Raw genomic sequence first — 15,810 nt, 5'->3', positions numbered from 1 at the left:
CCACCTTATAGGCAAGTAATCTTTTCCTGAAACACATCTGTAATATTGTGTTAAAATTTCCTACTTGAAACAACTTAATGGTGAACAGGCAGTGCAATTCAACTTATTTATTAAAATCAAGGCACATATTAATTAAGCGTCTCAAAATTACTCCTAGAAACTGACACTCGAATAAGAATTTGTCCTTCCTCAAAGTAGAGCATAAGTAGTAGTTATGAAGCATCCTAGTCCCAATCCCAGTCCAAGTCCCTGCGAGAAGGAGGATACATCTGAGAATGAATGACATCACGATTTTACGGCACCCCTTACCACAAATTAATTCATTATGATATTTTGTAGTTTTCTGGTAATAATGCTTAGGCTCAACCTCTAAGATGAAGAAGGAAAACATTAAAATGTAGGATATTGCACTAAGCTGCATGTTACTGTTGCCATTTTGTGACATCATGAGTAATTCTGTAATAAACACCAAGATGAAAAGACCAAAACACACATCAAATGAGACTTAAGCCCGGTAACAAGCATGTATATTTAACAGTGAATAATCCACAGCCCTGCTTTCAGATGAATCACCTTTCCGCTGCTATGGAACATTTAAGTAACAACTCTCCTGACACTAGCCACAGCTATCCCTGCAAGGTTACTCAAGTTGCATTCTTTCTTGTAGTATTCCCAATTGTCTTGTCATGTCTTTCTCCGTGATCTCTTGTCTTCTGCAAGGATCTATTTATCTAATGTCTCAGGAGTCTGTACTTGCTTTCTTGAACTTTCAAGGCTATTAAACTGTAAAGTGAATGTTCCAGTGGTTCATGGAATGCAGAGCACAGCGCATCAGTATGACTTTTACTGTCAATCACCCACCCACCTACAGTATGTGTTAGGAGGTACAATGCTTGCGATTGACATATTTGAACTCATCCACACTTGGGGCAACAATCATTATGTTTGCTTTAACATTACTTCTGCATATTGACTCACACATTGTACGGGTGTTTGGTGCAAAATTTGAGAACGCTTGGTGGTGACCTACCCAAATCACTGCTATTGCTAAGATGCCTTTTCCATGTGGCCAACATGTATAATGTTACCAAAACTTTAATTTCAGCTGACAGAACAGTACACGGTTTCTCCATACAGACAGATTGATCAGATAATATGCAAGAATATTATACGGTTACAAATATTATTCCTGCTCAGTCAAATCAATATTTTTTAAAAAATTCATTACAAGTTTATTGTTGTCCTGCATTTGCAAAACATTCTGCCTTTTTTTTTTTTTGTTCTTAATTTCGCCTTATACGATTTCTCGTATTAGGAATTTGTTAGTTTTCGCATACCCCTTGGGGTCAGAGCGCAGGGTCAGCCATTGTACAGCGCCCCTGGAGCAATTACAGGTTAAGGGTCTTGCTCAAGGGCCCAGCAGAGTAGGATCTCTTTTGGCAGTGACGGGGATTCGAACCGGCAACCTTCGGGATACCAGCGCAGATCCTTAGCCTCAGATACAGTATATGACTGAATGCCATCTTCTGGCAGCTCCTAGCAAGTTAGCACAGCTTACAAACTCTCCTAGATCCTGTTCAGGTGTAGTTTTTCTAAATTAGAAAAATTCCTAAAATGCGTTTACTTTTACCTCAAAGAGTAGAACCAAATTTACATCATCAGTTTTAAGCCAATTAGGATTGTTTTCATACTCGGACACGCTTAATAAATAAAGGCCAGGAGTAGCAACAGTCCCAAACTCACACCAGCTGACAGATTCAGAGAACAACTAATGAAATTAGCCACATGTGATGTATGGAGAGACTTATTACTTAGTCTTATTCCTCCAAGTAAAGCAGACCATTACTGCCACATCAGTACAGTAATCCACATTCTCCTAAAGTAATGGAATGCATTTTTTTGTGTCTATAGTTAAATTATAAAAACATCAAAATAGTTTGATTTTCATATTTTATTGTAATGCTGCTGCTCCAATAAGTACATACTACAAACAAATTTTGCCCCCCTATGGCCATGTTCAAGTTAAGCTGCTACACCACTTCTAAATGAATTTGGGATTTCTGTTGTTCATTTTAAATGTGCTTGTTTTACTACAATGCTGCAAAATTGAGATGTTTATTTGTTGTGTCTGTGAATGTTAAAGTTAAGCAATTACACCAAAATTAAATGGACTTGTGATTATATTACTTATGTTAATTATTCTAGTTTCACTACTACAACACTGCACTAAGCAGAATTGTTAAGGGGTATTTGCAAAGTCATTTTTTAGTTTGTTTACTTGGTTATTTAGTAATAAAAACAAATGAAAAAAAAAATGCTGCATTAAATGGAATTGTGATAAGAGCCATAAAATATTTTTAGTTTGTTTACTTTTGTTATTTTGTCCAAAAAAACAGCTTGAATGCAGACATTCATGCACTTGATGCACTGAAGAGCTATTCAATTGTCACGCACATACATTGGATTTACTTTAATACCTGTAATGTATTTGAACTGTGCACATCATCTTGAAAAATACAAGTATCAGATCAGGACTCCGTATCAGCAGATACTCTATATGACATGACTTGGACCGGGGGAGAAAAAAAAAAAAACCTGATGGGATATTCCTATGACTCAATTACTAACAAAATTCTCCTATTTACTTTACTTGGCCTGAAACTAAATAAATCAATATATAAAAAGCAGCCAAGTCTGTTTTGCATTTCAACTAAACATTGCACAGATTCTGTATTGAGCACATTGTGGTATGTCCCACTTACTTACAAATGTTCATTTTGCCAAGCTAATTAGGTTCATTAACAACCAGTGAAGCAGAAAATGCTTGCATTGAAAAGAGGGGTGGTCCAATCACTTTTGGCCTTTCAACCTAGTAATTGTATCAAAAGCTCAAGTAAACAGATCATGAAAGACTTTTTTTACAAACATTATGTCCATGTAGTAAATAACTTGTAATGGAAAGAAAAGTAAAAACAAATAACAGAAATAAAAATAATAAACTTTAAAATTAAATAGAACACATATAAAAGAAACACAGCCAGGCACAAGCTACAGATAAAGTTGTGAACAAAAACAATTTTTTTTATTGAGATGCTTATTAGTGGGAGAGAGCGGTTTCAAAGTAATGTACAAAGAAAACAACATTAAAGATCAAAACAATCCACTTAATTAAAAATGTACAGAATGGAAAAGTGCAGAGAATGCAGGAAAATAAATCAGTAAATAAATATGTACACAATGCAACCCTCTCTCAGTTTTGGACACCTTTATGAATAATATAGGAAGGAAGACAGCAGTGAAAGGAACTTGTGCCATGCACCTCCTGTAAGTCCTACCTTTCAAAAAATTAACATGGCCCCAAGACAAGAGCAGGGCCATGTAACTTTCCTCCATTAGCAGGAATATGTTTTGACTTTATACCAGTCCTTCATTGTTCCACCCTATCTCATGGAGAGTCTAGCACCTGCTAACCCAATACCCCTACTCCCCCAGCTCCGCCAAAGAATTCTAAACAAACATTAAATATTTCTACATAGGGGATGCAAACCCCTATTTTTGCCCTGTGCTACCTGTCCCAGCCTAATAAAATCCCCTCCCATTCAACAAGGGGCAGTCAGGAAGGAAAATATCAATGGTAGGAACTCTCCATAAAACTTATGCAAGATTTTCTTACTCTTAAGTAGCTTCCATCTATGCCTCAGTGCTCTGGGTGAATGACAGTTGGGTAACAGCCAGTATCTATCCTACTCTATTTACAGGCTGAATAGTTTTAAACGGCTCCATCTCTTCTTATTTTAATCTGTGCTTACTAGGAGGCCCTAGAATTCATCAAATACTTGTACTATGACCTCTACATTTCCCTGAATGAAAAAATAATCCTATAACCGATTTTCTTACATTTATGTACCCTTAGTAACCAAGTACATCTCATGTTCTTACTGAAAAGCTAATTTTAAAATAACAGTTACCAATTTCATTTTATCCCTTCATAATAATGCTGATTAGTGCTTTCAGGATTGTAGTAATCTGATCAATAACAAAAGCATGTACATCAAATTTCCATGGCAGTTATTTTCATGACGTGGATAATTCAGTCACTTTGAAAGAGGTCATTTAAATTAATAGCTTAAGGGGCACTTTTGATTTAGTGTTGGGTTTGCCTTTATAGAAGACACACTAAAATCACTTACGTATCTTTTATAGTTTTAAAACATGGGATCTGTTTTATAAAAAAAATCTTCTCGATATATTGAAAACATTTTTTCTCACTTTTTTTTTTTTTATTCAAGTAAATTCAGTGCTTAAGTGAATTAAGTTCAGTTTGATTTTCATTATGCTCTGGGCAAGAAAAAGCTTGATGTGAAACTTCAATCTACACAAAATTGTCATATAAAAGCCAAGTACTCAGGCAACACTACAAAGAAAAAGGATCACTTCTCAAGGCATTAACACAGAGCTAAGTTTAAACGATGCACTGATGATTGTGTTAAGAACCATAATTAAAGAAGGTCAGTCTTACTGTGAAAACAGCTTTCATGCTTGAATTCCATTTCCACAACTAAAAAAAAGACTATGTCCAGAGCTTTTCCTTATAAGGTGTAAGTGACTTGCAAATTTTTGCCCAGAAAGGTTTGATTTCAACTTTTACTTCATTCCGATACAACAAAGGAACAATACATTCTAACACATTAAACTCAATCTGTAATACTTGACACAGCACTAAAGAAAACAAAACACTTGTCACACTAGCTCTGAAGTATCAAAATGATATCAGATCATGACTTCCCTGGTAATTCCCATCTGAATGTTAAATCACAAACAGCCATGCACTACCAACATATGCACAAAATATCAGAGGACTTATGCTGAATAGAGCTTTCAATGCACAGGTAACACTCAGACACCTTTGGCAATAAAACAGAAGCAATTTGCCTACATAGAAATTTACTCTCAGGCAAATATACAATCCTGTATATTTGTGGCACAAATCTATTTATCCTACAACTCTGATATACTGAAAATATTATGTATTGTTATAATATCTGCCAAGTTCCTGGCTTTTAGCATGTTTAAAACCTTTCTTTCTTCTTTAGATCCAAAGAGATTCTGCCAAGTCGCCCATGGTCGTGCATGAAGAAACAGAGTGACTTAATTGCAAATGGCAGAGGTCCAAGCCATATACCACGTGCAACTGTTTGGGGTTTTAATGACAATGCACATCATTCACTGCTTATACAAATGAACTGCAAAGCTTCTCCAAGCTTATTATTGCTAAATAGTTCTGGCACTTGTAGTTATGTTAAATTTATATTGTGGAAAAACTAAAAGAACTGTGGAGTTAAACAGTTTGCCTAAAAAATAAAAAAACACTACTCAATGCAATGAAACAATATATTCTATGTGACAAAAATACATTCTCAAAATTAGGTTTCTGTCAACTATCTTTCAATATAGTGTTTTTTTTTCTAATATGACCACACTTTGAACCTCAAACTCAATTTTGCCAGGTTACTGACTTGACACAAAAAGCTCTGTATACATGGAAATACATTTACTTGCCTTTTAATCATTAACTAATATACCATAGAAACTACAAAAGCACTTTGGCAAAAATTAAAAGTCATACAAAAACCACACACCTATAACAAGTCACATTGCAAATTAAATGTAGGTTCTTATCTTGAGCTTGAATGACTTTTAATGTTGCTCTCCTACCCCCACCCCAACCCCCCCCCCCCCCCCCCCCCCCCCCCCGCACATCATAAAAGGTTCACAACTGGAAAATACAGCGGATTAAGTATTCAGACCCCTTCATTTTTTTTTTTTACATTTTTTCTGTGTTGCAGCCTTGTTCTAAAATCATTTAAATTTTTCCCACTAAATGATGTATTCCTCAATAAAACAGGATTTTAGATTTTTTTTTTTCCAAATCTGTTTAGCAAGTATTCAGACCCTTTGCTATGACACTTGAAATTTGGCTCAAGTGCATCCCATTCTATGGGTCATCACGGAGATGTTTCTGCATTTTGTGTGGAGTCTAAACAAAGAAAGACCAGCAATGCTGAATCCAGGGATCTCAAGACCACAATGGTCTCTATAAGTCTTAAATGGAAGAAGCCTGGAACAACCACGGCTCTTCCTAAAGTTGGCTAACCTGCCAAACCGAGCAATTGTAAGAAAAGGACTATGGTAAGAAAGTTGACCAAGAATCTGATGGTCATTCTGGTTGTGCAGATGGTGCAGACCTATAAATACCTGGGAGTGCAGCTGGATGATAAATTAGACTGGACTGCCAATACTGATGCTCTTTGTAAGAGAGGACAGAGCCGGTTATACTTCCTTAGAAGGCTGGCGTCCTTCAACATCTGCAATAAGATGCTGCAGATGTTCTATCACACGGTTGTGGCGAGCTCTTCTATGCGGTGGTGTGCTGGGGAGGCAGCATTAAGAAGAAAGATGCCTCACGCCTGGACAAACTGGTGAGGAAGGCAGGCTCTATTGTTGGCATGGAGCTGGACAGTTTAACATCTGTGGCAGAGCGACGGGCGCTAAGCAGGCTCCTATCAATTATGGAGAATCCACTGCATCCACTAAACAGTATCATCTCCAGACAGAAGAGCAGCTTCAGCGACAGACTGCTGTCACTGTCCTGCTCCACTGACAGACTGAAAAGATCATTCCTCCCCCAAACTATGCGACTCTTCAATTCCACCCGGGGGGGTAAACGTTAACATTATACAAAGTTATTGTCTGTTTTTACCTGCATTATTATCAATCTTTAATTTAATATTGTTTTTTGTATCAGTATGCTGCTGCTGGAGAATGTGAATTTCCCCTTGGGATTAATAAAGTATCTATCTGCTCCAGAAAACTTGTGTGGAGATGGCCAATGTGGCCAGCCAATCACTAATGAACAATATCATCAAACATTGCCTCAGCCCTAATACATGCATAAATGCCTAAAAAATAATAACTTTTTTGTACATACTCAACAGCTATATTCTTCAGGGTAAATGTACAAAACTTATCAATCTTCACTTAATGTGCACTTTTGTAAAGTATCATCAAAAAATGGCTTACCAATCAAACAATACTAAAAGATTTAAAAAAATATGTAAATTGTATACAACTATTATAGCCTGTAGACTTTGATGTAACTGCTGTGTAGTGGCAGCACAAAGGCAAGGATAAGATAATGATGAAAGCAAATTAAGTATATTGTACATAAAGCAAGTGTGAGAATGCAACATGAACATAGGATTAGAATGCTGGGATCACTGGAATGAATTCAAAACAATAATATGCACATTTAATTATGAAATAAGATCTAATAAAAACTAATCTTGTAGATTGTATGTAATAATTATTTTAATTTACATAATAGAGAATCTGTGGTCATTCTTATGATGTTCACATTTGTACTCCCATATTTAATGGCATTGTCACTACCTGGACATCTATATATGTAGTGCAAAGGTGACTGACACATTCACTCGCTCATCCATCAACAAAAACACTTATTTCCTGTTTAGCTAAAAGGCTGAAATTTGGCAGAGTGATACATCTAAGGCAGTAGGTTTCTGCTAAGAAAGGACATTTTAATTTATCAATATTTTGAGATAATCCTCCCCACAACAGAAAAAAAAAAACTAAATTCAGTAATGCTTTGACAGATTTGACTGAAATTTGGTGATGTGATAGAAAAAAGAAAACTAGCCAAAACTTTTTTTTTTTTTTAATTTCTCAATTTTTTGACAGTAACAATGCTGTAGAAAGTGAAGTATTCTTAGACACAGTGTCCCTTTTAGCTTCATCTGTGATTGCATGGGGAAATGGGGTGTGCAGTTCATGCAAATGAACACAGCATCAGTATACCAGTATAGGCTGTAATCGCATAGAGATTCGGCTGCCAGCGAGTGAGGATGGGCAATGCCCTGCACAGAAAAAAAGAGGAGTTGGCGAGCTATGTGGAAAATGTGAAGTGAATGAAGAATGGTTAGGCGCAACTCAAAAAAGACATGGTTAGCTAGTGGCCTTCTTGATTAAAAGCAGTACTCCCTGTTCTGTCACCTTTTTCTTACTTCACATGATACAGTACAATACATACAAATTTAAGCCGGATTGGATTATTCAAGTGTTCTTAAATACAGATACTTCAAAGAATGAGTGGTCAGTGGTGTAGCTTACTGGTAAAATACATGCAGTATTGCAGGGAACGAAGGTGCCCCCTTGGACGTCAGACTGTGATGTGCCACTATGTTCCAATTCACAAAGCAGAATGAGGAAACTACTGATATAGCACACCAAACCACTTCAAGCCCTGGGTAGAACACAAACTGGGAACGACCGCATCCTTGGTCAGTTTAAGTAAAGTTTCAATAAAGGGGTCTCTTAAAGTCAGAACATACAGGAGGTGGACACTGTACATAATTCACGGTATTACTTATTTTACCTGTTCTAACATTAACAACGAGTTAATTTCCTGGGATAGGTAATATTCAGCCTGTGAACGTCAATGCTGTATGTAATACATCAAAGTAAACCACAATTCACTGTATACGGTTTTTGATCTAAACCCTCCAAAGCTTTGTAACGGTAAAAGATTACAGATCAAAGCATTAAATTTAAATCTGACTGAAGCTACCACTTTTACAGGACCTGCTACAGGGTGAAATTATATATATACCCAAATTCCTATTATTACTACTAATTACCTGTTTTAATTCAAAAGAATACAGTTTCCTATCAATATGTGTTTTGAAATAACCATCAACAAAAGCTAACTCACTAGGAAAAGATCAAGAGTAAGGAGCTCCAGTGAACTAATATTAGCCCCTAGGGGAAAGAAAAAAACAAACATGGTATACAGAAAAATACTTAGTTACTTACATAGTACTTCTGATACATCCCTATAAATTAGGCCCATTGTCTTGGGAAATTTCCCTATACGAACCTGGGATGACACAGCCAGTACTTCATAAACACCACACTTGGCAGTATTATCAGATTAAACGGTAGCAGATTTTTCTTCTGCTAGGCCCCAGGCTACTTTCAGGCAAGTTTTAATTTACAAACCAAGTCATTGCATTAGATCAGCTGGCAATTTTGATATTTGCCCAATGCGAGTAAAGTATGCCCCAAGTCGAACTGATCACCCTAACCGAGTTGTTCACATTTTGTACCTATTGCTGCCAACTACTCTCCTGATCAGCATAACAGGTTTGACAATTGTGGATTGATTTATAATTGAATTATTGTTTGAATCCACAATAAGTGACAATCAATAACAATAGTATATTGTGTAACTTGTCAGAAACATGAATACATTTAGTATACTTATCAATATGATAATAACCTGGCACCACCTGCCTAATTTATAATACAAATATGTACATTAATATCCTAATAAGTGAGAAAATGCCACTTGTTTGATTAATGTTCTTTTTTTTTTTTAAAATAATGTTGCACCCCAAAAAGGTTGAGAAACAGGAACAAGTCCTTTGGGCCACCACTATTATTTTCAAAAAATACTGAGGATCTGTGAAAAGAGATCTACAGGAAATGGAATTCCATTCAGATTATAGTGTCTAGGGATTGCTGACACAATGCATTCAGGCAAAGAAAAAGTCTTTAACCCCAATCCTTAGCTCACATGACAAATATGCAGCCCGTGTCTTTTCTTCACCCTGACTAAGAATGCAGCTTTCACACAGACACTTCTTTATATCAGTTATCTGTTGCCATTTAACAAACTCATTATTTTGTTAAACATTCTTCAAGCAAACATAGATCCATGAGCCATAACTATAAGATATCAAAATGGCGTGTCCTAATTTACAAACCCAACATTTTCAACTTTTTCCTTCTATTTAATGGTATGCTGAGCAGTTTGTTACTATCAAAACTAAAATGAGGTTTATAGGTATTAAGAAATGCTGCACTTTTTAACCAGTTAATGTATCAAATTGTGTCACTGTAATAACTATTATTTTCTGAACCTGGTTTTTCCAAAAGAGTTCAGTGAGCTGGAGCCTGTTCTAGTAACACTGGGAGCAAGGCAGGAACTGACTATAGAACAGATATTAGTTAATTAAAAAGAACATTCACAAATATTGGGGCAAACTGGAGTCATCAATTACAAGAAAATTAACAACTTTGGGGGAGCATAATATTCTAAACCCATTCAATTCAAAGCAAGGCTGCAGGAGGCCCGAGAACATCCTGGCATCAGGTAGAAGTTTACTGCTCCCCCTCACATTCTACATAGAGTCTGCTCTTATCCCTTGAATACAAATGCATAGCTAGTAATGGAAATAGGATGCCCGTAAATATTAACAATACTTCAGAATATATTGATACTCTGAAAGGTTAAATCATGAGATCAAATTTTGATCAGTCCACAAATAACTTCAGCTTTCTACTAAAACAGGCTTTTGCTAAAGCAGCATCTCTCAAAGCAAATTAAAGTGGAAAGGGAATCACTGTGGTTAAATGATGCCACACACTCTCTTATATAATGCTGTCCATAAGGAAAACAAAAAAATACTAAAGTTTCAAAGTTTACATAGATTTAAACCGACAGAAAACACTAAAAGGTTTAAGGATGACCACTGTAAGGAAAACATAAATCCTCTGAAAACAACATGCAAATTGCATTTAGAACCGACAGAATAAATAAAATGAAAATGTACAGCATACAAAAATAACATTCCTCCAAATATTAGTAGTATAGAAATAATGGACTGCTTTAGTGAGAAACCGGCTAGCCTACCATTACACACTGACCAGTGCAGATCTAGCAATTTTACATCAGGTCACCTTTCAAACATTCTTGTCTACATCAGCTCATCCAAGGATAAGAAATTCTACAATTCCATTATGAAACAAACCAAGTGCCTAGCTTGTTGACCCAATTTTTACTCAATACATATTTTTCTAATGGAAAATGTCATATATGTGCCAAATAAATTAAACTTTCCTTTTACATTGTGTATTCTTATGTTAGAGCTATTTAAAGCACTAATGTCCTGCTAAGCCACACGACTTCTGGAAATTTCTTGGACGATTCCAAAAAGGCCATCACTTCACCAACTGACAACTGCATTTGGGGACAGCAAGAGGTACATCCTTCACTTTAGTTACTGTATATTAAATAATTAATTGTGCAATCTGGAAATAACATTTGACAAGATGAAACACAAATGTGGTATAAACTTTGAAGCAATGATGCTTTTTGTTGCCAGGTTTCAAACCCATGCACAATATTTATTTCCCCTAATTAGGCTAACATCCGAGCACCTTTAGTGCTCTTTTAAACATTCAAGCTTAATCTCAACAGTGTGATTCAAGAAGCATCCTATTTTTAGTTGTTTTGAATCTCATTTACCCACATCAATCAAAATAGATGGCTACTCTGTCCTGATGTAGTTGATGATCTGCATTCCAAACAATTTCCAAACAACCACCAAATCCCTATATTTAATTAAATCTGGTTGACTCTGCATAGTCTAGTTTCTGATTTAAGAAAAGTATGCAACTATAGGTTAATTGGTTTTTAATAGTTAAAATTTAATTTTTCCATTGTTCTAAGTCAAAGTATACTCACTTTCAAATACCATCCATGTCTTACCTCTAGCAATCAAAACTATCGTGCACTTTTTGATTGATAGATAGATAGATCTTATTGGTCACATGAGAACATTTGCAGAAATACAGAAATAGTATAACAAAGAACAACCAACAACTACACACAAGAATTACAAAAAGGAAGGAAAACACTTCTGACTTACAGTAGCTAATGATAAACAGTGGCAGTGACAATACAATATGATAATACGGTAGTGACAGTGAGGCAGTATAAAGACCAATTGCTATAGGTATAAAGGAGTCCCAATAATGTTTTACTGTTCCGGGAGAAAACTCTAAACATATTCTGCAATTCCCTTATTCCTTGTTACATTAATAGTCACCTTAAAGGACCATTCCACATTTGCCCCATTGCTTAGATCAGTTAAAAAGAATGAATGGTGTTCCATTTTCCTTTGTGTTAGTGTGAATGATCTACTCTAGATGAACCAAATCTCTTTCCAAGAATATTTAAGTGTACAGAGATTAAATCATGCTTTGGGTGCATCAAGGTGCATTTGGAGAATTCATGTTATTATCAACTGCAATGTAAAGCAAACGCAAAAGCAACCATAATGCCAACCATTTTCTAAACATTACTGTCTCCCACACTGGGTTAGAGGATGCTGTTGCATACCTTTACAGCTTTTCCTACAAGGCAGGAACCATCCTTTCGGATTAGACACCATTTTACATCTGGACACATTCAATTATACAAGTTCACTGTAAAGGCACCAATGAACCTAAAATACAAGACACTAAAAAAAATCAAGCTGCACATCATATAGCAGGTCCATGATGCTCACTGCTCAGTACCAGCAAAATAAAGTATGCTCTTAAAGTGCTTCTGTAAAGTCAGAAAAAGACTTAAGTTTTCCTTTTCAAAACAAGGATTTCTTCAGATTAATTTGCAAGCCCATTTATATCCCCTTTCCAAACCAGCTTTTCTGTTGTGTTAAACTATGTGTGAACTATGCGTAGATATAACTTGAACTATGCATGCAATTGATCTAAATACACCCTAACAGTCAGGCAATAAAATGCTTCAACAATGAAATTGTTAAACTAACTTCATATTCTTAGAAGGACGTATAGATCCATCCATACATCATTATTTGTCTTGCATTGGGGGAGATTTATATTACAGTATCTAGATAGATGCCCGATGTAAGCCACTATATAAAAGATGGACAGACAGACAGATAGATCAATAGATAATGCTGTATGTAAGGCACTATATGATGGATAGGTAGGTAGATAGATTTTACTCATCCCTTCAGGTAAATTCAGGTGTCCAGTAGCTCAAACACATCACTGGTTAATAATGTTTGAATTGTGTGCCCAGTTTCTGTTTGTGTGGACTCTGCACTTTCTCGGTGTGACCGTGTAGGATATTCTGCAGGTTTCAACTTAGTTATAAGTTACTGTAATTGACGATTATGCCTGTGTGAGTAGATCCTGCAATAGACCGACACCCCATCTACAGTTGGCTCTTTCCTGACGTATGCCAATACTTACAGAACAGGCACTGGGCCCCTTCACACCTTAAGTGGGTTTGACAATAAACTGAGGTAGAAGAGTAACTAGTAGCCACTTCTTTGTGCAAAAATATAAGAGTGTTCATTTACCTAAAATGAACCTGCTTTGCTACCAATCAGGGAGAAGTAATATTTTTAATATTGCATGAGAGTCTCCATCCCTTTAAAAACAAACACAATGCTAGTAACAAAACACTAACACCCACTAGAAGCAATTATGCAGCGCTGAATTAAATTAAGAAACGTGACACCTGCCCACTACTGCGCATGTAACCCGTTTCTCCCACAATTGAAATAATCCCTGATAATAATAATAATAATGTAATGCTGGACTATAAAATAAGGCAAAGACTCGTTAAACTATGAGATTCACTTTGACGGAGTTGCACATAATTCGTTTACAGGAACGTTTAACTCTAGACATGGAAAGAGCCGTCTTTAATAAAATAGCACTCGAAACTTTAGATTCGCCAGTTTGACAGAGTCCATAACCTTACTTTGGAGGCGAGGCGATCGTCATAACCAGTAAACCTCGGCCTGATTTAATGAACAATATACTTAAAATACAGACAGGCCAGCATCGTCACTTGCATAAAAATGTCAAATATAAGTGAGCGCCTGGTGCCAAAGCGAGTCCCACGTTCAGTTTGGTGCACACACACACACACACACACACACACACACACTCCGTTCCACCGGCCTGCGTGAGAAAGCGCTCTGGGCAACTAAAACTGGAAAATCCATTTCGAGGTGTATCTCGTCTGCGGATTTCCCTCTTTTTATGCGTAAAGGCCAATAATCAGAATGTATCGATTCAAACAGGAGGATTTCCCCTAAAACAAGTAAAGCTCTGTAACGATTTCACAAAGAGGCAACAATGACATTACGAAGAGTAGTGCACACTTGTCTAACTGGTTGGTTTATTTTATTTAGTGACTTCTGAAAGCGAAAAGAACGACAGTCCTGGTTAAACGGTGTAAAACAGCTACAAACATTTCATACACTAAAACCCTCCGATGACATGCACAGAAAAATGTTCCTCTTTAACAGGATAGCTTACTCGCACGATAAAATAAACACAACACGGAACAGTAGCAAATACAACTTTACACCATTAAAGCATTGCCCCTTAAATAAACAGACCGCTGAAGCAGCACAGCTGAATGCCTCGATTCCCACGGTTCCTGTTCCTTAAACACTTTTTTCTAGCGCCCAAAGCAGGACGGCGCCATATGTTTAACCAAAGTTTATACAGCAGTCTTTTGGAGTTGCGCTCTCAGCACAAATGTTAACCAGAAAAATAAATAAATAAATAGAACATAACTTGTAAACTAGTGACTTGCATGAGCAAAAATATAAACAAAGTCGCTCCCGTTTGCTACACTTGCAGAATACAGCACAGGAGACCGCAACGCATTATATTTGCATACAGCAACAGGTCGGGTGGCTCTTAAGAGTCGCCACATGGGTATTTTTATGGGTCAGTTTGGGGGCTAAAGGTGGATAATTTAATAGCCCCAAGTGAACGTCCCGTCCCCCGCAGTCAATACCCTCGTGATGAAGTTTTCACAGATACGGCTCCCGATAGTAAACAAGTTAGTGACTCCGAAAACAACGCTCTTTCTCGTGGGTCCGCTCTTACCTTTCATCCACTCGACCACGTCTTTGGGGCTCCATTTCGTTATGGGTTCCATAGCTTTTTCAAGTTAAGAAACGTGTCCCCCGTTTCAATGGAAGCAGGTAAGCCACTACCGACAGCGCTACAGTTCGTCACTCTCAGTTTTCTTTCCCTTCTCCCATCGTACGCAGTTTCTGAAAACAGGTTACATCTTTGCACTCAAAAAATTTGTGCTAACTTTTTTAAAATTCATATTATTTTGCTCAGCTCAGTTCTTACTGCTTTCCCCATAGAAACGTGACCGGCCACTGAGAGGAGGGCATCCAAAGAGCGATGTGGGCCGGCAGAGAGGAGAAAAAAAAAAGAAAAGAAAACTCCCACAGGATCAGGTTGCAGTTTCAGCTGTTTCTAGCAACTCCATACACATGAAACTGCTTAAAGGGGAGGAGGCTCGTTCCTTTGTTTTTAAACCATTTTCCCTTTGTGAACAGGAACAAAAAGACTGAAACAAAAAGCCTTTTTTAATTTTGTGTTCATTAGCCAGTGTTGCCTACCTTTGTACCAATCTATCAACAGTGCCCAACATCACTGGTAAATAAATGTCAGTATTCTCTGCCTTTTAGACATACATTGTTTTCATAATGTAATATTGATTTACTTCCAACATACATATATATATATATATATATATATATATATATATATATATATATATATATATATATATATAAATGCCTTACTTTTATTCTATGTTAGTGTTCCCTAATTCTATTTTCCTATTTATTTTGTCTTTTTTCTTTCTTCATTATGTAAAGCACTTTGAGCTACATCATTTGTATGAAAATGTGCCATATAAATAAATATTGTTGTTGTTGTGTATATGTATGTATATGTGTGTTTGTGTATATACTGTAAATAATTAAATTATGCTTACAGTTTTCTGCACTTGTTTACACTATTTATGATTACACCTTGCCTGAAGAAGGGGTCTGAGCTGCCTGGAAATCTTGCGTTTGTAATCTGCTCAGT

At 36.5% G+C, this 15,810-nt stretch overlaps 1 protein-coding gene across 3 annotated transcripts in view; it reads right to left on the bottom strand.

Moving 5' to 3' along the window:
• Positions 1 to 15,129, bottom strand: part of ipcef1 (interaction protein for cytohesin exchange factors 1) — a 315,976-nt gene extending 300,847 nt beyond the window's left edge. For 2 of the 3 annotated variants that reach the window (XM_028797427.2, XM_028797428.2), the window contains exon 1: positions 14,806 to 15,129. In XM_028797427.2, coding sequence (XP_028653260.1) covers positions 14,806 to 14,857 — 52 coding nt within the window. In that variant the 5' untranslated portion in view covers positions 14,858 to 15,129. The remainder of the gene's footprint in view (positions 1 to 14,805) is intronic. The other variant, XM_051925198.1, reaches the window with a different exon arrangement.
• Positions 15,130 to 15,810: the final 681 nt, after the last annotated feature.

This window comes from Erpetoichthys calabaricus, chromosome 3 (genome assembly GCF_900747795.2).
Source record: "Erpetoichthys calabaricus chromosome 3, fErpCal1.3, whole genome shotgun sequence".
NCBI lineage: Eukaryota > Metazoa > Chordata > Cladistia > Polypteriformes > Polypteridae > Erpetoichthys > Erpetoichthys calabaricus.
This window is presented reverse-complemented; position numbering and strand designations above follow the sequence as displayed.